Genomic DNA, 27,861 nt, shown 5'->3' with positions numbered 1-27,861 from the left:
TGGCAACCGCGCGCCGCTGCTCTCGCGCCGCAGCCTTCCCCCGCCCTAGCTCGTCCTCTGCAGATCGATTGGCTGATGCGGTTGTCAATCACGGATTAGCCCGTTCCCAACCAGTGGAGCCGCCTCCTGAGAGCGAAGCGGGGTTTGATTGGTGCTTCGGGCTGTCAATCAGCGGCGCGCCCCGCCCCGTCGCGGTCAGGTAGCCCGGAAGATGGCGGCGACGGCGGCCGGTGGGGCTCTGTGAGAGGAGCGGCGGCGGGGCCGATGCCGCGGAGTCGGGGGGCGGCGGCTGCCGCGGGGGCTCCCCGGAGTCGCTGAGAACCTCGAGCCCCTCGTTCGGCGTCGGGCCTCGGTCCGGGAGCGGACGGCATGCGGCAGCGCGGGGGGCTCGGCGGGAGCGCCGGGCGGCGGGGGGGCGGTGGCCCGCGGCTCCTCGGCCCGCGACACCTGCTCGGGCTCGTCCTTCTGCTGTGGCCGCTCGCGGGGAGCGGCGAGGCGGCTCCGCTGCCGCCAGCAGGTGCAGGTGAGCGCGGGGGAGCGGGGCCGGGGGCGCGGCTCCGCGGCGGGGCCCGGGAGCGGCGGCACTGCGGGTTTCCGAGCCCCCGTCCCTCCCCCGTGCTGCGGGCACGGCTCCGCCGAAGCGTCGGGAAGGGCACGGCGGGCGGATGGGGCTCCCCGGCTGTAGGTCACGGCTGTGCCGCTGGCAGCGGGCGAAATCCCGCTGTGGATCGCTCCGAGCCTGACACTGCGCTGCGGGATTGTTCTGTCTGTGTTTACCGCAGACCTTCTGCCCGTAGTGCTGCTGCTTTCACCCGCTCTGAGCTCGGCGGGGTTTTTCTGTTTTCTGCTTCTGCCTGTGAATCACCGGGACTCCCGTTCCTGGGTGGAGGCTCCTCGGGGCAGACGGCACTTCCCTGTTTTCCGGTCAGATTAGTCGGATTCCCCCCCGGCCCCCCCGGGCCCGGCTCTCTAAATAGTCCTGTAGTTCACATTTATTTCTCTCGTATGTCAGGTAACGCTGAGTTCCTTCGATTTCCCTGCCTATTTTCCTGTTTGTCTTAAAGGCACAAACTAAACAGTATGTCCTCGCAGTCGTAGGACTGACTGATCAGAGGTTTATTAGGATTCACAGGTACCAACTATGTGTTTGATTAATTTTTATTGTTGGTGTTTCATTGGGGCTTGGAAACGTAACATTGTATTGAGACTGAATTTTGTTAGGGCTGGGTTGGTTGCAATGTGTGCTGAGGTTCCCTTCTAGCCGTGAGGAGTTGTACAGCTTAGCTAGACAAGATGTTGAGGGAGGAGCAGGAGCAGTGGGGAGGGAGAGATACGAAGCACAAAGATTAGTTAATTTGGCTGCTCTTCCACACCAAGTATCGGAACTGGGAGTGGAACCCATACTTCCTTTATTTTTGGACCTGTGTCTCTTTCCCAGTTTTTCCTTCCCACAACATTTATGAATTGTTCATAAGTAATTCCCTCCATCAGCTGGCTTTGAGCTCTTTCATGCTTTGTGTAAAAGTGAACTTCTGAAAAAGAGAAAACTGTCAGTCAAATCTTTATTTCCTTTGATCTTACATGATAATTTTTTTATTTATAAAATACTTGAGATTTATCCAAATAATATTAATTTAGAAATAATATTAATAAGGGAAGACAGCAGAATCAGTTCTGTATGAAGGTTTTTATAATGTCTTTCCTGGGTCTTACTTTCTTTGAAATGCAGTTAATTTTCCTATTTAAAGGGAAATGTCGAATGTCAATTTTTTTTTAATACAATTTTCTCTTTTCTATGAGGACCATGCATGTACCTTACAAAGATGGGAGAACAAAGCATAACTTCCATGGCAGTGGTAAAAAGCTTTATTCTCAAAATGAAAAGCTAATTGGACAAATTGCAGGACATAGTATTAAAGTGTTGTTGTTTTTTTTAATTCTATAATTTAAAAGGTGTGCTAACTGCAGGACTGCTAAGAGAAATATTTCTGATGCTGTGATATTGGGCTCATACAACATGAATGAGACCCTGTAATTTTATCCGTAGGTTTTGGTTATATTTAGGCCACAGCATGTATCCATGGGATGTTAGCTCAGGTTCAGCCAGCTGTCCAGATGCTGTCATGGGAAGCCCAGTGAGCTCCAGGAAATGAAGCTGCTGCTTTCTCCTGTGTCTTTGCCGTGTAAGAGACAATGTATTTGGGTTATTTTATTGATAGATATTTAGGATTGAAACTTTAGGGCCTCATTAGGTGCCTTTTCCAGTTTCACTGGCATCTGTTCTGCTGGGAGGACTTCCTCCTTCCTGAGATAATGTGTGCCTGGTGGGTTTGAGTGCAACAGGTTCTTAGGCTGCAGCGTGTCCTGTATCATCACCTGTGTGAGCAGCAGGAGCTGGGGAAAGCTACAACAAAAGCTTTTGTTTTTCTTCCTTCCTGTGAATATCTGCCCAGTGGATGACAATGAGACTGGTTCAGCTTGAACCTTCTCTGTCTGTCATTCTGGGCAGGTTTTAAACCTGTCTGAAGACAAACCTGTGACGTTATTTTGCAGGGTTGGGAGTCATGGGTTGTGTTTAGAAACAATTCAGCCACATTGTGAATGTCTCCCTTGTGTGCCATGACAGGCTGCTTTGATTTCCTCTGCTGGGGCTGGCAGGGGGTGGTGGGCTCCATTCTGGACCTTGGCAGTTCTTGCAGTTGACTGTAACACTTGGTCTGATACACAGGGATTGGAAACTTGAGAGGAAATTATTGGGCTTTTCATAGCATGATTGCTAACTGGTTTCAAAATTACTTTAGAGTCCCACAGTTCTTCACCTAGCAAGAATGGTTGCTTTTTTGGCAATGGAGAAACATTTTTATGTGTGTTGCTTGTGATAGGAAAGATGGGATCCACAGAAAAGGGAGGAAAGTGCCTGTAGTTATTGTAAGGAATGTTATAGAATCTTTCATGAAGTATACCTGTAATAACTTCTCCTTTGGGGAGGAAGCTGGAATGCTGGAAGTGGTGATGGGCAGGTTCTAGCAAGACTAGATTGGATTCCTTGAGCAAAACTGCTCCAATTTGTGGGCATGCAGTGAAAGTTTGCCAGCCTGGGTGGCTGGGGAGCTGTCAGGTGCCAGGGCCCTGATGGAGAGGAATGATGCTGCTCTTCTCAAGTGTGGCTTCAAATTGCTTGCATTGACAAGGTGTTCTGTAATTTTTTTTTAATCCAACAATAAGGAGAGGAGGTAAAGGAAATCAAGCTTGGACTGTTTCCTGGGTAAGGTTCATAGCAATTGTTATAGGAAATGTGAAAAACAAGCTGTTGAAGATGCTACTGCCTAAAAATACTTTACCCAACTTAGATTTAATTTATTCTGTGAGTGGAAAAAAAGGATACTGATATGTACTGTGCTAGTTCTGAACTTAGGGTTTGACCTTATACTGGAGGTAAGAGCTGGGGCAGTTGTGCTGGAAAGGAGTTTCAAGGCTGAGGTGTTGAAGTTGTCTTTCACCTGCAGAGCATTGGGGATATTCCCAAGTGCCTCAGCCTAACATGACTCCCAGTCCCAGCTGTGTGGCTGGAGGAAGGACATTTGGGCACTGCTTTCCAAACTGCCATGGCTGCTTTACTGTGCTAAAGCTGCACATGTACATTCAGACTCCCAGTTGTGACTTGGATTTCCATACTTGACCTTAATTCCACTGAGCATCTGAATCAAGTGTGTGTGTAATGTCAGACAAAGTGTTTTCATCATCTCTGTGCTCTATGAAGTCTTTGCAAATACAAAGAAGAGGGACTCAAAAATACTTTTATTATCCTGTAAAACTTGAATAGGTGGTAGCATTTTTAACAGGTGTGCTCAGTTTCACACTTGTGATGACTGCACAGACTGATCAGTTGAGTGAGGAGCTGCAATTGATGCCTCCATCATTGCTTTTTGAGAGCCTTGGCACTGAGTGGCCCAGTTGGGTGTCAGTGGCAGGGACTCTCTGCTGATGGACTTGGTCATGTAGGATCCAGGAGGAGATTATTAGAATTTGGTGTATAATATTCAGAGATGTTCATCTGGAGTATCTAAATATTCATGCACCTGTACGAATCTGAAGTATCTAAATATTCAGTCAGCTGGCCTCGGGTGACAAGTTAAAACTTTGAGATGAAGTCACTTTTTTTTATTTTTGCATGAAGATGAGCTCTGTAGTACATACATACTCCTGGGAAAATTGTTGCTTTTGGGTTGCTTTGGCTTGATGTTTTACTTGGAGTTCTGTCAGACTGGGGCCAAGTTGCAGTTGTGGCCTGTGGTTTGGTACCATGTAAAATGTCTGTGACTTGCACATAATGAGAAAAGCCATTTTCTAAGTGTATGCAAGTTAGCAACTCGAATCACTGGAAGTTAAGAAAAATCTTGCTTTTACAGTGGGGATTTTAATTGTGGTCTGTGCCTTTCATGGGAATGGTCTATCCTTCCTCCCCTTTCAAGCTGAACTTGTTTACTTGGCCCTGTATTTCATTCTATAGTTTCTGTCCCAGGAACTAAATAATCATAGAACTAAACAAATTGAACTGGAAATTTGTCTTTTATCTTTCATTTGTACCTGTGAGTTTGAGGTAAGAAGCCAGCCCTGACTCTGGCCTGCAGGGATGTTCACGCAGAGCTTTGTTCACAGCCTTGCTTTGCTTTCTCTGCCTGTGGCTGTAAAGTGTCTGGACTTTGCTACAACTAAAGGAGTCCTCATAGCACGAGGTCACTTTCTGAAGCAATTTCTCATGTCTTGAACTCTTGGGTGTATTTAATAATTCTCCAGGTATCATTGCAGCATATTAAGATAGCACTGATCAGAGAGTGTTTGAAGGTTTGTTGGCACAGCATCGGGTGCTGGGCATTGGTTTGCAAGGACCCATTGCTGAGTGCTGGTTGTGTCCCTGCATGAAAATAAAAAGATTTTGTGAGACCCAACATTCTGGATAGGTAAATATGATTGGGAGTAATTTTCTGGGTGCTTGCTGTAGTCTGGTTTCACTGTTCACACACAGTTTATCTGCATGGGATAAAGGAACCTCAGGCTGTGTAATGCCAGAGCTGCAAAAATCCCAGTTCTGTCTCAGCACTAACACTGCAGCTCTGCAGCAGAAGGACAGCACATGGAGTACTGGAGTCCTCCTTAGGTTTTATTTTGGGGCTGCCTTCCTGTTTGGTCTGGGCACTTAATGTCTGGAGCTTGATACAGTTCTGGATACAATTTACAAAAGCTTCAATGCTTTTGTTGCTCTGTATGAGCTCTTTGTTTTCATTGTACTGCTGTTATGAAAGGTCTTGAGCAACGTCTAGATACAAGAAACATTTTGTCAGCTTTTATAAGCAGAAATGTACAAAATGTGTCAGGATAGTCCTTTCAGTCTGCATGTGTGCTTTAAGTGCAGTCTGTAGCAAGGTGTTGTGCCATATACAGCTTAGGCAAGGTAGTGGTAGGGAGCACATTGTCAGGAAATTGTCTTCTGAGTGATTTTCAGTATGAAATGCTGTGCAAAGTAACACCTTGTCCAACACTGCTGCACTTACAAAAGTTTCCTTCCTGATAAGAAAACATCTCTGTAGTGACTTAACAGTGACATGACTCTTCTGGGACTACCACTGCAGCGTGGTATGAAAGATGTGTAGAAAATAGTAACAGGAGATTTTTTTAGTGCTGACTTTTAAGCTTTCAGCCTGTAGAGCAGATCCAGTTCTCCAAAATCAATCACTTTTCTCCATGGCCTGGGATCCTTTAGCAATGAATAGGGATGAGAAATAGATCTAATAAGCTCTTTTTACAAAATGCTGCTGTTTCCTTTCTCTCCTGCATTTCTTAACTCAGCTGTACTTGGAGTTGCAAAGGCATCAGCTATAAAATCAAGATTCTGGAAAATCCCATCACATGAAAGTTGCATTTATGGATTTCTTTCCCATGGACTGAAATTAGTCTCTTCAAAGGCATTGTATCTTAATGGCTTGTGTTGCTGTCACATGGTAGGAGAAAGAGATACTGTCCTTTTGGTTTCCATGCTGCAGATAATGCTTTTCTGGTGCTTGGAGGAACCATGATGTGTGATCATCTCATGCTACTTTGAATTATTATGGTCTATCCTGTGTTAAAAAAACCCCAAACTGCAACTCCTGTGCCTCATTGTATAGCAGATGAAAAAAAAAAAAGTACTTGAGAAGGAATTGTCAAAACCAACATCTAGCAGTACAGAATAAAGTGTGCTCAGCAGAATTTTGTGAGTGTATGTACATGTATGCTCATACATGCAATTAAGAGTCAGTGATACATTTGCAAGAGGATAATGCTACCCAGATTTTCCAGAAACACTGCCATGAAGGCATAAGGCACATAATTATTTTAACATGGATATTTTTTGCCTTGTCTTAAGATGCCTTTGTGCAAACATGAGATTCTAGCACTGAAACTTCAAACAGATCTCACTCTGTAAACACTTGAAGTAGCAGCCTATATTTAGTGCTTATTAAAATTGAGCAGTGTGCTGTTATGTGAGTAATTCTCTGACATTACTGGGAAGACTTGTAGGATAATAGAATAAGGTCAGTAATGTAAAACTAATCCCAGCTCAGAGTTGTGCTGGTTACTGACTGTTCAGCCAATATGCAGGCCAGGACAAGTGCTCAGGAGCAGGAGGAGCAGAGCAGTGCTGTTCTGGGATGCTGTGCTCCAGGAGAGTCCAGCATTGCCCTGGATATTCTTGCCTTAGGATATGGAGCATGTGCCACCCTAACACTGAGTGGATTTAAGCACATGCAGAAGAAACTCATCTGAACCACATTGTAAAAGCATTTAGGGGAACATGGGATAAAGTAGTTTGAAAAAAATATTGGCTTATACTGCAGGATATACTCCTGTTCTTTTTAAGGACAAAAGGACAGAAATAATTTGCCAAGAATTCTTGATGTAGAATTACACATCCAATTGTGATATGAAGTAGCTAAGATTTCTTCTTGACAATATTGTAACTTATTGCATAGGACAGTGATATTTCAGGGTCATGTGTCCACAAAACACATTTAACTGTGCAACTGGCTTTTGGCACTATAGAAATATATCCAGAACTCAGGATAGGTTGGAGGAGTGTCAGAGGCGTTTTTATTGTTTCATGGGGAACACTCTGTAAGGAATGGCCTTGTTGCTGTCTTTGTTACTCTTTTTTCTGATGGTTAATTGTTGTAAAGAAGAAAAGCTGCTGGCTTTTCAGGAGAATTGTCTCTGCATGTGCCTTGGCCTTTCATCCCACCCACCTGCCCCATGAGGGTCCTAGTGGAGTTCCAGGGTAAGGGAGGGATTCTAATGGACAAATTGAGTAGAGGGATGAAATGTCTCCATTTCTGTCTAGAGGAATATGGGAACAGACTTGTATTTGACTTGATTTTTTCCCCACACTACTGCTGAAGTCTTGTCATTGTACTTGTATCTTTCCAAGTGCCAGACTTTGATTTGGGCCATGTGGCACAATTCAGGTTTAGCCAGGAAATTGTTTTATTGACAAGCTGTTGGTTACGGCTTCTTGTTTTCAGAGAGGAAGTACAATTGTGCACAAGTAACTTGGATAGCTGTAGCTATGAGTCCCTAAGAGTTTTTTTTTCCCTTGAGACTATATCTAGAAGTAGAATTTTTCATAGAGGAAAGAATAAAATCAGGTATAGATAAAGTGCTTTTGCAAAAGGGTACATAATAGTGAGGGTTACTCTTATTAGTAATGCATTAGACATTTGCATTATCCAGTGTAAGGGTGGCAGTAATGTCATGGGAAGACAGACTTCTGAAACAACTCTTCAGTTAATAATATTTTCAACAGTTTGTTCTAGGTTATTGTTGTAAGATAGTAAACATTTGTGCTTTAGTTGAGTGTCTTAAGTACTGAGAATCTGAATGCTGAAAATTCCAGGTGTAGACTGAGCAATGTTAAAGTTCCTTTAGCAGTGTTGTGTGTCTGTTCTTAGAGATTTGCTCAGTGAAGGAACATTTCCAGTCTCTTCCTGAAATACTCTGGGCATTTGGAACCATTTCAGATTTCACTAAGGTGCTGCCATGGTGTTGAGGACAGTGAAGATCTCTGAGATCTTGGGAATGTTTCTTCCTGTAGTACTGGTACTGTACTGGTAATGGCCATTCAAAGCAAAGGGCTGATTGGAATTTGGAGTGTCTTTCTCACACTAAAATTCTCTTCATTTTATTTTCAAAAGAATGTCTGAAATGCAAATACCACTCCTTCAAAACTTCTGTTTGCTTGTGTTGTATCTCAGCTGAAGGTTGGTGATTTAAATGCCCTTCTAATGTGTTTTAAAGCCCATTGTGCTATAGCATTGCACAACTGAATAATGGTACTGCACCCATTTCTTCTGAAACTTAATCTTGAAAATGATGCTTTTTTTGGCTCAGTTGTTAAATGGAGCATAGCAGGAAAAAAATTGAGATTAGAGGAATGTGGTAAGGAATGGAATGTGCTTGAGTTTGGTTGGGGTGTTTTTTTGTTGTGAAATGGAGGAGTTGCAGTGTCTGTTGTGCTTTACCTTGTCATACAAATCAGGCATTACACAATAGATGTGTCTAAAATAATTTTGAATAGAGGTTTGGCTTAGTATTCTGCCTGTTACCTGCAGGCCATCTGAATTTATAAGCCTGGTTCTGTCTGTATGGTTTTGTGCTTATTAGTAGCAAACCTCTGAAGACTTCAGGGTGTAAATAAATGCAGGAGAAACTCTTTATGAGGGAAAGATAATGATCTGCATCTGACTTGTGGAGAGCTGGGTAGGAGTTGATAGCACTTTCCCACTTAATTGCTGGCGTAGAACAGAAGGACAGCATTATTTAGCAAAGTTGGGATAGCTTTTAAAATCACATTTGTCAAAACCACTATAAATTAGGGTGATATTACACTTTTAAATGTGGTTACTTTAATATTTGTTAAAAGCAGAGTAAGTAAACTGACAAAGTTTATGAAAGATGCCCTGGGTTCAGCTAGGGAACAGAATTAGATTTGGTCATTCATTAGTATTTTAAAGACTGTGCTGTTCTGACTTGGTGTCATAAAGCAGCATCTTAGTTCATGATCATATAATTTGAGTGTGTCCAAGAGACAGTTTAAGTGACTGCTGTCATGCTGGATTTGTGCTGGAAATAGTTCTAGCTATTAGTGCCAGTTATATAGCTGCTCTTGAAAGGAAATGGGCTCTTGCTTATGCAGTGGGACTGTTGTTGCATAGCAACTACTGTGCTGAAAGCTTAAAATCAGATGCTCCCTTGAAGTTCACAGTGCCCCAATAATGCTTAATTTATCTGTGCCTGACGCTGCCTTTGTGGCAGTGGGGAACGCCTTTATGAGGGCCCTGCTCATGTCTGCCATGTGCATCTACTGCTCTTTCTCCCTGTGCTTAGAACTCTGCAATCATGCATTTTTTAGCCCAGTTTTCTGAAGGTGGAGACCTTAATAATGTGATTACTCACATTGAACCAAAATCAAGAGTTCAGGCATCCTGGCCTTTCTTAATCTGTAGAAGAAAGGCAAGCCCAGCATCCCTCATGCATGGGCAGCTCCCCCTGGTCCTGTGTTGTCCTGAGTGGAGGCTGTTGCTTGACAAGTAACAATAGATGGAATATTTGGCTAGTTGGCACACTCATTACTTGTAATTAATGATACCAAAGGATGCCACAGGTGGATGACATGAGGGTATTGAGTATTGGAGGCAGACTGGGAAATGGGATAGAGAAGGGAAACAATCATGAAAAAAGAACCTGGGTTTGCTTAGGTGTTGCATTTGGTGGTTGGAGATCTGTCTTGTGAGGAATGGAGATGTAAAAGAAAGTCAGGAAGGTATAGGGAATCCTGACCTTTGTATGAAAATAACATTTTCTAGCCCTTGAAATGTTGTAATAAACACTGCTGGGTGTGTTCTCAGGTCTGTACTTGATCCTGAGAATGCCTGCACAGTTCATCATCTCTGTTTCCTCAGTGAGCCTCTTGGTGTGCTTGCCTGTGTGCTGCCTTTGACTTCTCATGTGCAGTGCTCAAATTCAGGCTTTAGTGAAGAGCTTGCTTAGGAAATGGCATCTTCAGAGGTGCTGAGGAATGATCTTCAGTAGCTGCTAATTAAATATCTGCCTCAGCCAGGGCTTTCACTCATTTATGATACTGTGTACTTCTAAAAAGTGGGTAAATAACATAAATACATTTATTTAATCCTGTATAGCTTTGAAAGAACACCTGATTTTCTGTGCTGATGATTCAGGACCATCCAGGTGCCATTTTGGGATGGAACACGTGCTGGCCCAGCTTTGTGAAGCATTCTGTTGTGCTCACCTTGCAGTAACACACAATGACGCAGCTGCATCATCTCCTGCTTATTTTAATACAGGGCTGATATAATCCAGGCCTCTTCCTCTGCCTCAAGTGCTTTGGATATAGCAAAGCAAACCAGTCTAGACTGTTTGTATTAGCTGACTGGAAGCCTTTTACTGTTGGCATGTTAGAGAGAGTATTTTTTAATCTGTTTTGTGGTTCCTTTCCTAAAGAACAGATTCTCACTTCTGGGTGGATATTAAGATGCCTTAAGTTGTTACTGCATAGGGTTACAGTAAATATGGCAGGGTTTTAAACTATTGTGCTAAGTAAATCTATTAACTTCTCCAGAATATGTGATATTAAGAGTCTTAACTTCTGCAATAATTATGAAATTAAGTGTTTATTGGAGTTTATCCTGGTTTATATTAAAGTTATTTCAATTTACAATGTTTTTTAACAGTTTTTTTAATTTAGGAAAATTCCTGTGTGATGACTTTATAAAATGGTCCCCTGCATTCATTAGAATGGATTTCTTGCTGGTTGCTTTTTTTCAGTCAGGACCATAAAATAAATTTCATTGCTTCATACTTCCACAATTTACAAACAAAAGGGTGTATTAAACATCTTCTAGTTCCAAGTCATTTTACTAAACTCCAGTGAATTAATCATTGGATGGAAATAGTTGAAAAATGCAAATGAGGTTATACTGCAGCAGATTTTCAGCACTTTGTCACAAAGACCAGTTCCAATACTTAATCAGTAACTTCTGTCACTGAATATGTATTCATGCAAGCTATTAAAATAGCTTCACTTAAAATAAATTTTAGCCCAATTACAGGTTGCTATAATTTAATACTGAACTTTACATTAATTTTTAAAAAACCCCTGCAAATTAAAAATATTACTTATTAATTACTATGTTAGAAACTTCAAAGTTTATCCAAACAGAGATGGGTTCTGTAATTCCTAGTAAATGGCTTTTACTTGTGTGAGTCATCAGGAATGCTGTTCTGTAATTGTTGCAGAAACTTGCCCAGGATAATTGGCATTTTTCTTGTATTAAAGCTTCTGTTCATAATTTTCTATGTGAAAATTGCCTTGTGCTTTTGGAAGTTTAGATGACTTCCATCTTAACAGACCATTAATGAATTAATGATTAGCTCCCTTTTCAAAGGTGATCTTTGCTTTAAAAAAAAATAAAATCATTACTTTCTCCAGTTAATTGCTGCTCCTTTACACAGTTTCATTTCTAGGGAATTATGAAAGGTTAGGAGGTAGCATAATGAATATTTTTCTTTTCTGTATTCTTTCCACGACATTTAAAAGAGATGGTTACATTATGGGGAACAGTGTAACTTGCATGAAAGGCTTGGACTTTAGACTTGATAAATGTGTAGTTTCCTTCACAGAAGGAATTCCAGCAAAAAATCTTTATCTTTTTCATATACAGTGACTGAATACATGTGCAGTGTATCTAACATGTGCAATAAATGCAGCTTGTGATTGATAGTGCTCATTATGTCTCTCTTTGAGTTAAATAAATGTCTCACTTTATTGCACATAGGATCATCAGGAGCTTGAATCCTGCTAGCTGGATTTGCTGTGATAACTTGTAACTGCTGGGGGTCAGAAGTGGGGATCCATGGGAGTGAGCATGGCAATATTTATGTTAATTCCATCTGTGGTTGTGCTGATGTAGCTGGGATAGAGCAGGGCTGAGGGTTTGTGGGTAGAGGGACCATCATGACCAGCTGATGAATTTCTGGGAGCACAAACCCCTGGCCAGGTGTTGAAAACAAGCAGTAGAATTGAGGGAAGGAAAGCAGCTTGAAGGGCTGCTTCAGGTTTTGGTAGGGGCTGCTCAGAAAGGCCACCTGGAAGGTGACATGGTGTTTGGAGCAGAAGGTTCTGCTGAGAAGGGAAGTGTCCCCTCAGTTTGTGTGGGAAGCAGGAAGTCACTGTAAAATTCATGTTAGCCAAAAGAGTGACTAGAACCCCAAAATAAAGTTGGATAGCATTTGTTAGTGTTTTATACACTTGGCAGTTGAGGTGCTTTACACCTGCTCTCAGGTGTAGGAGAAGTGTAAGTCCTCAAACAGCAGGAATGCTTTGTGTGAGTAGTGACAGAGCTTGTGAGCCTGAGTTCAGTGTGCAGGGACTGCCTGGGCCAATCTGCCAGTGCATGAAACATTTGAGGGGCTTCAGGAGTCTTGATCTTTACTGGGAGGAGTATATTGGGATTGTGGTGATGTTAGGGAAATCTGCATCTGTTCATGAGGTAGTCTGAGGTGAACTGACTTCTTGTTTCAGTGAAATTGCTGGTGAGGAAAGGTGAGGAAGTTGTTTAGAAATAAAGTGTGATGGGTTTGGAAAAATGTCTGAAAAATTAATTCTAATTTGTAATAGCTGGTAATGTAATTTTTGTTGGTGGTGTTTTTTGGTCTTTTTTGTAGTAAAGCTACCTTTTGTTATTTGGTTTCAATTAGGAGTTTAAAGGAATTCCTTAAATTTTATCTGCAGCTATATTACCTGTGTCTGTTTGTTACAGTAATTTAGGTAATTAATGACTTCACAGAATGTTTATATTTGCAGTTCAGGTACTTTTTAATCTCCTAATTAAGGCTACTGAACGCCTGGAGGAAGTAAACACATGTCAGTTGTTATCTCCCCTTTTTTCTTGTTGATGCTTAGAAATGGGAAAATATCCATTGTGTTACATAGAAGACTTGATTTAAATGGATATAAATTGTTCCATTGAGAGCCCTCTTCCGAGATACTTTGTTCTGTTCAGTTGTTGTTGATCTGTGTTTGAACAATGCTCAGTATCTGCAGTGAAGTATTCCCAGTCCCTAATGGGGTTAGAATGCCAAAACTATTGTGGGAACTAGAAACAGAAACCTTTGTTTGAAAACCTCCCATTTTTGCTAACTTTTACTTGTTGTATAGGTAATAGTCCTAATTGTACAGAAAATGTGATCTTCTGAAAGTGTGCTGACACACTTTAAAGCAGGATTTTCATTATGTCAGTTCAGTCTTTGCATGTAATTAAAATAAGTAAATATCCTGTAAGTGTTCAGTGAAACATGATGAAAAGCTTTTTCTACAAATCTCTCATTTTTTGCAGTTTTTTAAAGGTTTAAGAGGTAGGTGGCCAAGTTTGTGTCCCTTGACTAGTGATCAATTTCTGCTTTTCTTATTTTTGAGGCTTCATTTACACCCTGTCCTGTTGCCAGACGTTCCCATTGATACTCAAATGCTCTCCTGAAATCCAGTCAGTCCAGGTCACCTGACATTGTTACACTCTGGCAGTGATGTAATAGCTAAATGCATTTTAATCAGATGTGGTCCAACTGCTCCTCTGATCCTTGTGGCAGTACCTGTTTGATAAGAAACAGCAACAGCAAAAACAACTCCTCCAGATGTGTGCTCTGGTCTCCTAGGGAACCACATGTCTTTGTTCTCTACTGAAGATGAAAACAGGGATGAAAATAGGTTTAATACCCCTGGCAATGACTTAAGATTTTCCTAAAATGCCATTTGAGGCTTTTGATCCTGTGAGTAATAACCTGGCTTAATATCAGGAAATGTGTTGTAGAATGTTTATATATAAAATTTCGGGAAATTATTTGAAGTGTTTGTAAAACAGCTGGAAATCTAAAGTTCCTGAAATGAAGACAATCACCTGGTGAATCACAAAGAACAGAAATGGTGTGGAGCTGATTCCATCCATTGCACTTGTGACAGCAGCTTGTGTGTTTGGCAGGCTGTCACAAATGCATTTATTGAAAGAGAGAATACTGTCCTGTAGTGATATATGTTACATTTTGTGCGGTTTAAGTGAGGATTTCTTCTAGCTGCCTGTTCTAGGTCATGTGTTTTAGCTCTTGGGAAATATCTTCCAAAAGACCAGATTTCTACTGTGTGTGTTTGGATATTTGTATTAATTTATTGACTTAAACATAATCCCCAGGCTTGGTGCTATCACTGTTCATCATAAACTTCAGTAAATCACTTTGGCTGAGGCCTCTTAGCTGGGACCAATTAAGCCCAGAATGGTGCAGGAGGTGGTGAAGCACAGATCTATTTTGCCAGTTTGTCCTCTCTGTTCAGTTTTTTCTCAGCTTTGATCATATCCATATGATTAAATGTTCAGACTCCCATTTTTAAATAAATGCAGGTGGATAATATGTTTTGAAGGAACTTGTTGGGGTGCTAAACATATTTATATAATACTGTATGCATGTTTATTTCTAGGAGAAGGAGCTACAGTAGAAGTTCCTTCATCTTTTGTGATTCTGTCTCTGTGCACTCTGGTAGTCCTGGTCATTCTGCTGGCAAACTGTGTCTCCTGCTGTAAAGACCCTGAGATAGATTTCAAGGTAAGACCTGAAGTGATCAGTGTGTGTACAGGTGATGTTCTCAGCTGCATCCTGCTACCCAGAACACTTGATGAGTGCTCTCTCACTCTGCAGTGTCCTTGGCATCCTCTCTCCTGGAACAGCCAGTGTCTGTGTCCCTACAGCCTGTGGGTCCTGGAGCAGCTGTTTATTTTAACTAACTGCTCCCTGCTGCAGTAAGGATCTTTAATGCCTTTTCAAAATAATAACTAGCTATCAGAATTAGTAATAAAAGTTACACCTTTGAGACAATCTGCTGTAAATAACCTTTTTGTTGTCTTTCTGTTTTGTTTTTTCTTAGTCTGCAGATGGGATCTGTCAAATAAGAATACTGAAATGCATATCCACTGTAGCAAAACTCTTGAGAAATTGTCATCAGAGAATTGTTACTTTTGGAACATCTGTAATCAGTGTTCCTAAAATTGAGTTTTGCTCTCATTACTAAATGGAGAATATTTGGCCTCAGCAGTTCATGGTAATTCATCCAAAGCCAGGGCTAGCATTTAAAGTGAAAACAAAACAAAGCAAAAAAACCAACAACACCAACAAAACCCAAACCACCAAACCCACAAAAACCCAACTAAACAAAAACCCCTTGATTATTAAAAGCATTGCTTTAATCTTTTTAAGACAGCAATTAATGGAAAGTAAGGAATAGAACACTAAATATCTGTCACTATTCTTGGAAAAAAGCTAAACTTCCTTAGCAGTGCTCCTTCAAACTGAAAGAAATGTATTAGTGCTTATTTAAAGGCAAAGATCAGCTTGTTTACTTAAACTTCTTTTGTTTAGGAATTTGAAGATAACTTTGATGATGAAATAGATTTTACACCTCCAGCAGAAGATACTCCATCTGTGCAGTCTCCAGCAGAAGTGTTTACTCTTTCAGTTCCCAATATTGCTTTACCAACTCCCTCCCAGTTTCCATCTCGTACAGGTAAAATTCTGGTTTGCAGTGACAAAACAAAAGTAGGCATTTCAGTGTCTAAAATGGGGTGTGGCTGTTTGACTTTACTGTAATAAATAACTTGTTACAAATTTCCATAAACTGAGCCAATATATTTGTAGGGTAAATGATATAAGGGACATATTAGTTGTAAGATTTTAACCTGTGGCAGGGTAAGAGAGCTTAAGAGAACAGAACTGCCTTAAAAGCCTCTCTCTAGATTGCTGTCACTTTATGTACCTAAGGGGTTTGAGGTACCTTGGGACATTAGTGACTTCTCTTTAGTGGTTTTCTTCATGGCTAAGTTGTCATTGGATTTTAACCACCACCCTTAAATAGAAATAAGAGTGAATCCTTTACTTGACAGCAGTGCTGCTGCTCAGCTGCATCCCTTCCTGGATGTCACTGTAGGCTATTTGTGCAGTAAATGTGATCTGGGTAAGACAGAGCATTAGGTTTCATCCCCCTGTGTGGAAGGGGTTTTCAAATGTATTCTTTAAAATACAATTTTTGTAAAAGGAAACTTAAGCATCTTATCATATTATAAGCAGAGTTTAGCCTAAAGTGCTCACTCTCATTTTGTGCTATTTCACATCATTTTACATACTGCTGGGTTGCTTGATCATTACATGTCCAGGGAAGCTTCCAGTAAAATTCCTGTACAAATTTCAAGAAACAGTGTGCCTTTAATACAAATGACACAGTTGTACAAATGACTCAGTATTCAAAGAGCTGGGGAAAATTGAGTGAAAAATTTTGTCAGCTCTCTTTATGGCCATAATTGTTACAATGAAGCTGTCACAATAAGTGTTTTGCCAGAAGGAAGGCAATGTGCCTGAGTACTTGGATAAAATGTGGTTGCACTGCTGGGGCCTTCACCATGCTTAGGAGCACATTTCCAGTGATTTATACAGCTCTGCTCTTCCAGTACCACAATTCTGCTCTAAATGGAGTTTATGGAAATAAATTGTGGGCTAGAGTTCTCAGACAAGAAAAGGTTTTTTTTAAATCAATTAGTGCTCCTCACCAATTGCCAGCAGAGGGATCAACACTGCTGAATCTTTTCTGGTGAATGAGGTCTGCCATTGTTACTGCCCATCCTCTGCCAAGATCTGGTTTTCTTTTCTGTCCTCCACTCTGGGCTCTTATGTGAAGTATTTTTAGTTGAAAAATGTCCTCCTTCCAGATGGCAGCTACAAATAGGGCAGTTGGGCTGAAGAATAAAGCGGGCAAGCCTTTTCTCTTGAAATGGAACTCTATATAACTGTAATTGTTAAGGTGTACAAACTATGAGTTTTACCTTGATTTTCTATTTTATTTACATAGGAGACTTTTGTAGTAGGTTATTTTCTCTACCCAGATACAGGCAATAATACACTTTTATATTGGAAGCAAAACTTGGCCTTTTACTTTCTTGCTGAGTATGTTAAAAACCTAAATTCATGTTAAAAACATGTAAGTTGACATTTCATCAGGACAGTTGCTGTGCTTTTGTTGGGGTGTGCTCTGGTGGAGTTTAGAAGCTGGGCCTGAGAAAAGTTTCACTTGAGTGCTGTTGTCACAACATTACCTTCCTATTTTATGTACACCTGAGTAGGGTTTGGTGCTTGTGCTGAATGTGTGCTCCCAGCTGGGTATAAATCCTGCAGAAGCTTGCACTGTTTCCTCAGCAGTTGCCAACTTTGCCCATCTGAGTGTTTGACAGTGTTACCTTTGTTTCCTTGTGTGACAGATGGAACAAAGTCTCAAGTTGCACGTCAGAGTCTAAACTACATCCAGGAAATTGGAAATGGCTGGTTTGGAAAGGTGAGGAGTTATCTCTTCATATTGCACAGATTGAGCCTTATTCTCAGGTGACTAGGCCTCTGTATTTACTTTAAAATGCTACTCAAGAAAGAAAAAAACATAAAAAATTTTAGTTGAAATTTAGATATTTCCTTGCATGCATTTTTTAGCTGTAATCACAGCACTAATCTGTGCTTTTTAAATTTACCTGTAGATTCTTACTAGACAGTAGTTAGACATTTCACTTCCATGGATTTGATTTAATACACTCCTGTTTTTACCAATTCTTTTTAGGAAAAAAAAAAGTAAATAAGTGGTCTTTACTAGAAAATGTTTTCTGAAAGCTGACTTGTAGATTAGCTGTCAAGATTAAAGTCTGTGTATTTAATTATCAAAGCTGTGTTTGTGTTTGTAAAAAAGCCAGGAAATCTTTCCTGCAACATGTTTTTAGCTCTTGTTTTTCTTTGCAGGAAGACCGCAAATGTTTTTTTCCCTCTGATTTAAGACAAAATCTCTTTCAGGTTCTCCTTGGAGAGATCTACACAGGCACTAGTGTAGCAAGGGTAATAGTGAAGGAGTTAAAGGCAAGTGCAGGTCCCAAGGAGCAAGAACAATTCTTAAGAAATGGAGAACCATATTAGTAAGTAATGTTTCACAGCTTTATTCTGCTGCAGATAAATTATGGATATTGCTTTTGTTCAGTGTTATTGTCTCTCCTTGCCCTCCCATATAACTGTAATGTTTTTATTTAAAATGTGAAATACACTCAACCCAAGGTGATCAAAAGTTGTGTTCACGTAACTCTGTGTGCTTTACCTTGCCTGGGTGTGCTGTAAAGGCTTGGTCAGTGAGGAGCTTTCTCTTCTTGGTGCTTTCTAACATCCTGGCTGTATTTGCATTTAGGCTTGGGCTGTTGGCATTTGTCAGGAGAAACTTCATGCCTTCTGCTGCATTGGCACAAGGGGTTTTGGAGCAATTTTGGAAAAGTAACTGATCTGGCTGGGAACTAAGCTGGCTAAAAGGTTTATCTTGTAGCCAGCTCTGTACCTTGGTAGTTCATAAGTTGCATGCTTTTATTTTTGGTATGAGGGGTTGTGGGAGGATGAGTGTGACTCTCATGTGGCAATCCTGGCTTTTGTGGGATTGAGATCCTGTGAGTTTTGGCTGCTGTCAGTGATACACTTCAGCAATACCAAGGTACAAATGGGATCTGTGCCTTTGGTACTTGCACCTTCTGTTCCTGCCACCCCCCTCCAATATAATGTGTTGAAACTTCTGGTAGAGATTTCAGTGTGTTGCATTCTGCTGTGATCTTCCTGGCTTTAACTGTATTTTTTCCCTCCAGCATTCTTCAGCATCCAAATGTTCTCCAGTGTATTGGGCAGTGTGTGGAAGCCATTCCTTATCTCCTAGTTTTTGAGTTCTGTGACTTGGTAAGTGCACTTCCATGAGATGCTGCAGTTGTTTTTCCACTGGTGTAAACTGTGTGTGGTATATTTACTGTCCTTTGCTCATGAAATTATTCTTTTGCTTTCTTGTTTTTTGATTAACCAGAATTTTAAAAGTCTTTTGTTTATTTTTTTAGAGGAACCACAATTACAATTTTTTGTTTGTACTCTTTTCAGTTCATCATGTATGTTCTAAGTGCTTGTGGAGGCAAATAGCTGTTCTTTGGTAATGGAGTTACCAGTGTCTGTCTGCCTTCAGCAAGGAGCTTGGAGGGCAGAGGGGTCATAGCAGGGAGCTTTTTATCACAGTCCAGTATCACATGCACATCCAAAATATTTGCTGTCTGCAGTCTTAATGTGCTTTTATTACCATTTCTGTGAAAATGTTAATTTGGGAAAATGGAAGGATTTCTTCCCTTCTGCCTTCTCCCCCATCTCCAGAGTGCCCAAATTTTACCCATGCTCTGCTACTTTGTGCTAAAATGCAGTGGAGGGCTCACTTCTGATATCAGTCATGGATTCTAACAGCTGGAATTTTCAGTTTCAGTCTTCATTCTCTTCCTGATCCTTTCTCTTATAGTACTCTATTTTCCCTACATTCTTATCCTTTTATTTCCTTTCTCATGCCCTTTTTACCCCCCAAGCAGCTGCCTTGTGCCTCCAGGGCACCAAAAGAAAAGCCAGGAGCACACTGAGGGATGGTGCCACTGCTGTCAGTGCCACATGGTCCCTGCAGTGGGAGGGACAGCTCAAAGCCTTGCTCAGCCACTGCAGTCCTTGGAATGTTCCTGAACGTTGGGAGGAAGGAGGAGCATGTACAGAGCCTTTGAACTGTGCCCAGAGTGCAGAGCCATGAGAGATGAAAATTTGGATCCATGGGCTGGAAAGACTTGAATTGTGTTCTTGTGGCATAACGCATCACTAGAACCAAACAAACCCCAGAGCCCAAGTGGCTGTCTGAACATTGGCTCAGTGGCTGCTTTTAAGGTTTGGTGTGTAGATGTCACCCAAAACAGAGTTCCTTGGGAAATGTCAAGACAGAAATGATGTCAGGAGTGCACAGGTGTTAGCAAGGAATGAGTCTTTCAGAAATGAGACAGTTTGCATTTATAAATTTCAGCAAGATTTTTTTAGCAGTTTCCCTACTGCAGAATTTCCCTTTAAACTCAGGTGCAAAAATCTGTTTCTAGTTGCCTCAGGCAATTTAAATTACTTAGCATGAACTTGAGTTTTTGGAGAAATATCAATTAATCTGTTACCTTAAATAACTATATTTTTCCATGCTGCTCTTTTGCTAAATGTATTAGCTGTGGTAAATTAATGAGGCAGAAGTGCTGATAAAATCCTTCTTTTCCAAGTGGAAGAAATGTCTGAACTTTTTAAGTGTCTGATCAAATGAAATGTTCTGGGTTTGCTAACAATTAAAAACTCTGTGCCTAAGGTTAACAGATAAGGTTTTTCATAGTTTTTCAATGTAGGAATAGAATACTACTTGCTGGTTATTAAACTTGCTATTCAAATTGGAATTTCTTTAAAGGATCCTGGAAAGTAAGTTGCATTTTATACGGTCTATCAGATATACATCCAAATCAGATTTCATTGCTGCCATGTTTTCAAATAGTTATGTGATTTAATCCAACTTTGAATTTGAAGATGGAGTAGCTTTTAAAGATTGCCCTACTTTAGGTGTACAGGAAAAAATAATATCCTTGTTTGATTCTTCATTTTTTATGCCAGAAGTTGTCATGATCCTGCAGAGTAATCTGGAAAGGATTTTATTTAAGGGGATAAAATAGATTTTCACTTTAACTGGGGGCAGTAAGCTTGACAGTTAAAGTGGTAGTTTTACAAATTTGAGTGTAGTTAGGTAATTTCTGTGGAATGGAAAATAAATGTCTATGTTCATTATTCTATTCCAAGTGAACTAAAACTTGGTTTTAGAAAATTATATATTACAGTCAGTTAAACATAACTTTCATATTAAAGTCTGGCTCGCTTAAATAATTCTTACTTGGTAGAGCTGAGTATCTCCTAGACATGATGGAGTTTCTTTGTGCACACAAATGCTCAGGGGCTGGGCAGACAGGACAATGCTCCCTTTGCAGCTTGGTGCAGAGCCTGGGCCCAGTGAGCAGCTCAGTGCCCCTGTCCATCTCTAATTCTTGTTGTGGGCCAGGACTGGGAGGGGGCAATGTTGGAGTAAGTGCAGAGAACAGACAGGAAGGAAGGAATGTAAGGGAAGCATGATGGAATAGAAGATGTGGCTAAATAGGATTTTTTACTAAAAAGGTTTTTAGGGGAGTGTCAGGAAGCTTTTTATCACTGCAGTTGGAATGGCCATTATTTTGGTTTTTTGAACTTCTAGAAATTGATCTCAAAGCTCTGTTTGTATTTTTTCCCCTGAAATTGGGTGAGTTGGGGTGCATGGAGGTACTTCCAAAACACACAGGAGTGGTTCTTCAGCAGAAAAAGCATAAGGGCAGGTGGAACTGAAGGGGTGGACTAAAGGTTCCAGTGGCTGTGGTGACTGTTGTTCAGGTGGGGAGGATGAGAACCATGCTCCTGTTCAGCTGCCAGTGGTTTAATGCTCAGCTAAAGCTCTTTCCTGTATGTTAGGGTGGTGTCTATGTAGATCCAGCAAAGTCAACTTGTTTTAATCCCCTGTGTATTTAAGAATTCAGTAGTTCTGAAAAAACATGGCAAGAAGATGAGCTGTGTTGGATAGGGAGTTTCAGTATCTTCAGGTGGTAAGTTCTTGTGAGGCTCACGTGGCAGTGTTGACCTTGTTTAGCAAATTTGGCATACGAAGTAACAAAAATGTGGCTGTTCTGCTGACCAACTCAGTCTGGAGGGTACAGAGGTTGTTTTATTCACACTCCTTCAAACTCATAGCTTATCACAGTGTCCTCCTATTGCTGCTTCTCTTGCTTGGATTTGTAGCCTTTTTAGGGCCAGCTGACCTTGTTTGGCTGCTCAGGCAGCCCTGTTGGATTATCAGTTCCCAGACTCCTTGGCATTGGAAGGTTTTGATCAGAGGCACTGGAAACTGTAGTGCAGAGACACCACAGCTGTCAGGGTGGCAATGCTGAATGTCAGGCAGGCTGGCTGGCTTGTTTTCTTGGCCACAGAAACTCCTGATCCATTTCTGTTACACAAGATTGCTGGTTGCATGTGCAAGAACTGTTTTGGCTACCATTAAGTCTATTTTATAATGTAACCAGAGTTGCTCTGTATCCCTTGCTTTGCAGAGCTGGGAAGGAAACAAGAGAAGTCAGTTGCACAAAAGTGATTTAAGCTGTTAAATTCTATGCTTTGCCTGTGTTAAAATTATTTAGAAAATAGTAAATATAAAAAGAAATGCTCAAAAAGGTCTAACAGCCCCTTGGCCCATATTGGTTGTGTTGTATATTGGTGCAGCCTGCTATGAATAGTTAACTGTTCACTGTTAAACATTGCAGAATGATGCCAGGTTAAAAATAGTGGTTGCTGTCTTATTAACTTTAATATATTACTCAGCCCTGAGTGTGGCCAGCATTTTGTCAGCACAGCAAATCCTCTAATGGATTGACATAATTTATGAGTAAAAGGAAAGTTATTCAAATGTGGAAGTTGCATGTATGTTGTGAGGCTGATTTGCCTATCAAATTCTTACAGAAATTCTTCAAGACTTGCAATTCCCTGGGCAGATGAGATCAGCAGGATGCAGTATTTGCCTGGAATGCTCTGTAGCTTACTTTAGGGATGTTGCTGTTAGGGGAAGGTGTCTGTTTGCAGTGATTGGTTTTTTTTTTTAATTACTGCCCCTTGAAAGCATGTTCTAATCAAAAAAGAATCTTTGCAATGAAAACATCATAATCAAAGAGTTCAGTGAATCTATTTAATGATCATGGCCAATATGGCTATGAGCCAAAGAGCAGATTTATCAGTGGTGTGTGGTTTAACAATAAAGGGGGGATGTGTCAGTTTATGACAATTTGGTAGAATGTGTTCAGTAGATGTAGTTTGGTAACTGCTTCACATTTTTAAAACCACCAGTTTTAAAACTGTCAGTGCCTTCTGGTTAGAAAGTCATGTCAGCCATTTGAGTGTTCACATGAACCCAGTATGGAATTTGCACAAACAAAAAGCTGCCAGAGAGCACTGACTGTAAGTGTGCCCCAGCTGCTGGCTGTTACAGAGAAAAAGTGTATTAAAATTTACAAAAATGGCTGAACAGAGAAGGATGGGAAGAAAGGCAAAATTTAGTTCTTCATGGAATCCCAGGAGAGGAGGGGAAAGGCAGAGTGGCAGAGGAGGTTGGAGAGAAAGTAGAGCCTTCCTCAAGCATGATTATTGAGTTTTTTATATTTAGACGTCTCTGCAGTGAATTTTGCAGAACTGCATTTATTCAGATATATATAACCTTTGATATTTACTGTGTTAAAAAGTCTGTCAATAAAGGGCCATTTTGTGGCTCTCAAAATAGTCCAGGGATAATGTTGCTGTTTTGCTACTGTCTGCTTTTAGGCAGGGAAGCATCATAGGATAATTCAGGCTAGCAAGGAGCTCAGGAGGTCTCCAGCCTCCTCCTCAAAGCAGTATCATCCTGAGGTCACACTGGATTTCTCTGACTTTGTCCAGCTGAATCCTGGAAACATCCAGGGATGGAAACTGCGTGTTCTTTCTGGGCAGCCTGCACTTCTGTTCATGTCCTTATGTGAAAAATTCTTTTCTTTACACTCAGTCTGAGCTGTCCATGTTTCAGCTCATGGCTGTTCTCTCTCATCCTCCATCCATGGAGGAGCCTGGCTTAGACTTTAATAACTTCTGCTGGGCAGTCATTGTGCTGAAGTCTTTCTCCATGAGTGAGCCTGGTTCCCTCAGCCTCTCCTGATGGGGAAATGCTCTGATCCCTGACTGTCTTGGTGATTCTTTCTGAGCCTGCTCCAGTTTGTCTGTTCTGGGGCAGCCAGCTCTGAGCACAGGCTGTGTGTGATCTGAGGAGGTGCTGAGAGCTCCCCTGGGCCTGGCCCTGCCTGTGCAGCCCAGGAGCTGCTCCCAGGGCACTCAGGGCTCTTTGGAGCTCCCAGGTCCCTTCCTGCAGAGCTGCTGCCCAGCTGCCACTGCTCACTGTGGCAGTGCAACCCCTGAGTGTGAGCATTGGTTCACCCCAGTTTGGTACAAGCAATGCTCTTTTAGAGCAATACCAAAAGTTCCTATTTTATATTTTTAACCTCGATTGTAGCCTTAATTAGACCAGAATGGGAACATAGAACCAGTATGTTTCAAGGTGCTGGATTTAATAAAAGTCCATTTTCCTACAAAAATATGTGCCTACATGAATAATTTACTAAATAAGGGATGTCACACAGCACTGCTGTTGCTAATGTATTTAAAAATTAAAAAGTAATTCCTGGGTGCATTTCAGGCATCCTAGGAACTTAATCCACCTGGGACAAGCCCTAAGCAAGCAGTTGCTGTTTTAATGAATGACAATTTCAGAGTCTGACTTTCTTCAGGCTCTTGCTGCCACCTACAGTCAGCTCAGCAGGGAGTTCAGGGCTTGTGTTCCTTGGGTCTGTCATTTGGAACCCGTGTGTGTTACAAACACTGTTCCTTTCCTGATTGTTTGGAACTCTGCTCTGGCAAGAGCTTCCTGGCCCAGGATTTGGGAAAACAATGGGCATGGACAAAGCCCAGGATGTTATGCTGGTGAAACAAGCTGTGATATACACTGTGCAGTCTCAATACAGAAATGTCTTTAAAATAATTTGCTAACCTTTCAGAAAGTCTATATTTTAAATAACAAAAATACAGGACTGGTGGATTGAAAATCAAACTGTGAGAAAATGAACAACAGTGGCATCAGAAATTTGTTTTTTCCCTTGCTTGGATTCTCTTACTACATAAGTCTTCCATTTCCTGAATGTTTGGACAGTATTCAATTATTTTCCTCTATTTCAAAGCTTTTTTTTTTAGTAATTTATAGAGTGCTTCTGTGGGCTCATTAATTACATATCTATTGCTCAGCATTGCCTGGCTTCAGTAAAAGTGCTGCCATCATCAGAATTCTCTGACTGGAATGTGCTCTATTACCATGATTTTTATACAGAAAGCTGGTGAGCTGGCAATGTCTGAAACTCTCTTCTCTAGTCTCTCCTTCCAGCCCCTTACAAATTTCCAGACAGACAGCTTTGCTGATTTGGAGCACTTGAAAACTCATCTCATTTAAAAGCAGAGGCTCAGAGGCTCATCAAACTCTGTTTTTTTAATGGAAGTTATTAATGCATGACAGGTTTTATGTGGCAGTCTGATTTAGGATGTTAATTACTAAATGATTAGATTAAAAACCCTTCAGGACAATACCAAATGCCTTAGATGACTTTTGTAAGATCCTTTATGGAGACTGGAAACTTGAGGAGCTTTATTTTATTGAGCATAAATGTGGTAAATAAGTAAGGTGGTCAGTTGGATCTTTATTAAAAATAATTTTTTTGGATTCAACCAATATATAAGGCTAATAAATATCTTCAACTTCTTTTACAGGGTGACCTGAAAACTTACATCTGCAATGAGCAGGAGCACATTAGGGGAGAGTCTCAGATAATGCTGCTGCAGAGGATGGCGTGTGAGATTGCTGCTGGCCTCGCTGTAATGCACAAACACAACTTTGTGCACAGGTAGGCTCAGAGAAATGCCAGTCTGTCCAATGCACTCTGAAACTCACCTGGCTGTTTTCATTAAATCCTGGGGTGCTGAAGGCTGTGTTTGCACAAACGTGTGAAACAGCCTGAGGCACGAGGTGTGATGCTAATGAAGGTGCTAACTGAGCTGCTGGGCTGTGGTGTTCAGCTCCACCTGCCTGAAAGCTGATCAGCTGCTCTTTGGGTTTGCAGCCCATGAACACAACCTGGTGCCAAGCCAGTCCACGTGGAGTTGTTTGATTAATTCTTGGCCAAGTCAAATTAATTTTGTTTATTGTGAAAGGAGGGATGTTAAAATTCAGTTACAGTGAATCGTATGGGCTGTGAATTTTTATTAGATTGTAGAAATTTAGAACTTCTTCGGTAATGTTACCTGTATGACTAAAAATGGAAAAAAAAAACCCCTTTCTAACGCAGTAAGGAGGAAGCTGAGTTTAGAAGGAAAATCTGACTGAAAGGGGAATTCTCTCACTGATGTTGTTCATGTAACATTTAAACTTTCACTAAAGGAAGTAGGCACATTTCAAAGTAATCATGCTAGGAGAAAAATCTTGTTCCCATCAGGGAAAATGCTAGATTTATTTTTAATTAATATAATTATTTTTAATTAAAGTTAATGTAGTGAATACTGAAAGAATGGTAGCAGTTGCAAAAGGCTGGGAAAATTCACTCATGGAACAAGTTGCCCAAAAAAATACAAATTTTTTTTTTTTTTTTTGCTTTAAATGTAAAGGTATTAAGGAACTGGAAGTTATTAACCTCTGAGATGACTAAAATATCAAAGAATATTTGTTCTCCAAATGTGGTTTTATGGTGAAACCTTGGATGCCACAAGACAGTTACCTTGTCAGTCTGTTCTCTGCTGTGAACCAGCACTTGCATCATCCTTTCAGCAAGGCAGGAGCTTGTGTTGGAGCTTACTAATGAGCCTCTTGCTGCTTAGGGAAGGCAGAGGTCTTGTGTTCAGGGAGAAATGAACTCTCAAAGCTAAGTCTTAAAAGGTGCTGGTTTAAAACAGCAGCAAAACCCTGAAAAAGCCCCAAAGCCTGGACTCAGCTGGTGGCTGATGAATAGAACTCTTCTTTTAACCTTTTTAACAATTTCAAATGACTTGAAGGTAATACCAGTTGTACCTGTCTAACAGAGGGATCAGTTTCTTGTCTTGCAGCACCATGGCTCTGTAGGTATTCAATTTAACAGTACATTCTTGTGAAATACAGATAAACTTGGTAAATAATTAATCTGTGGATCTGCAAGATTCTCATTGTAATGTTTACTTCTAGCAACACTATCCTGATGCTGTCAGAGTAAGTGGTAAAGCTCCAGCATCAGTGATTTTGTTGTTAGTGGTAAATTCAAGCAGCCAACAATTTTTCTCTTCCAGGATATTTGTTTAAATAGTATAAAACAATTTGGCAAGCTCTGGGACATACTTGAAGGTTATAGATGTGTTTCTGACCTGTGTAGTTCAATGACTCTGGAAAGGAAAACATCATCATCTGTCTTTGTAGCAGACAGGCTGTGGTTTTCAGACCATTTGTACCTCAGAGACTTTTTTTAAGCCAACAGAAGGAAAGGTAGAGTTCTTCCAGGGAACTTAATTGCCTAGTCCCCTCTGTGAAACTGAAAAGTGAAATATTTGAGCAATTAGTCTGCTGAGCTCTTTGCTGTCACAGCCACAGTTCCAGCTTCATTAAACTTGCATAAATTTCTGAGTTTGCATGATGGGTTTCCTAAAACTGTCTCTTTGTATTATTACAGCAGCAGTGCTGGTTCATGAGTTTTTGGTAGAAGCTGGAAGCAAATTCTGTGTCTATTCAAGAGCTTTGTGATTTGTTTATTGGAGGACTTCTATGAAATATATTATTTTTTCTGTTGGTCTTTTTCAAAGACTGACTGTAGTTCTGGCTCACATGTAATGTATGGGTTTGTTACTTGAGGAACTTAACTGCAGATGTAAGATATTACTGGTTGCTCAGTATGATATTGAAATTATTATTTCATCTGGGTTGCTGATAGATTTTGCTTATGGCAGTTAAAATGCAAGCCATGCAGTACTAGGGGGTGACATCACTGGAGCATGTGAACAGCCCACGTAATCTCCAGGAGAGGATTGTGAGCAGAATGCAATAACTGCATGGAAATGCTCTGTGTAGTTTGAATTCTTAAGAGTCTACACCACTGCTCTAGAGAAGTGACTGCAGCTTGAACTTTTTTATACAGGACAGGACTATAGTCCAGGGTTTTGTATGAAAGCTTTAAATGGGATTGCCTTGTCACT

The 27,861-nt window shown here is 40.9% G+C and overlaps 1 protein-coding gene across 1 annotated transcript in view; it reads left to right on the top strand.

The window, feature by feature from the left end:
• Positions 1–369: 369 nt before the first annotated feature.
• LMTK2 (lemur tyrosine kinase 2) overlaps positions 370–27,861 on the top strand; it is a 41,383-nt gene continuing 13,891 nt past the window's right edge. The window contains exons 1-7 of the mRNA XM_059484665.1: positions 370–523; positions 14,576–14,700; positions 15,511–15,655; positions 17,397–17,470; positions 17,971–18,089; positions 18,795–18,882; positions 25,423–25,556. Of these exons, the coding sequence (XP_059340648.1) occupies positions 370–523; positions 14,576–14,700; positions 15,511–15,655; positions 17,397–17,470; positions 17,971–18,089; positions 18,795–18,882; positions 25,423–25,556 (839 nt within the window). The remainder of the gene's footprint in view (positions 524–14,575; positions 14,701–15,510; positions 15,656–17,396; positions 17,471–17,970; positions 18,090–18,794; positions 18,883–25,422; positions 25,557–27,861) is intronic.

The sequence above is a fragment of the Ammospiza nelsoni genome, chromosome 17, assembly GCF_027579445.1.
Source record: "Ammospiza nelsoni isolate bAmmNel1 chromosome 17, bAmmNel1.pri, whole genome shotgun sequence".
In the NCBI taxonomy this organism is placed as follows: Eukaryota; Metazoa; Chordata; class Aves; order Passeriformes; family Passerellidae; genus Ammospiza; species Ammospiza nelsoni.
The sequence above is the reverse complement of the archived record's forward strand: the minus strand, read 5'-3'. Positions and strand labels throughout refer to the sequence as shown.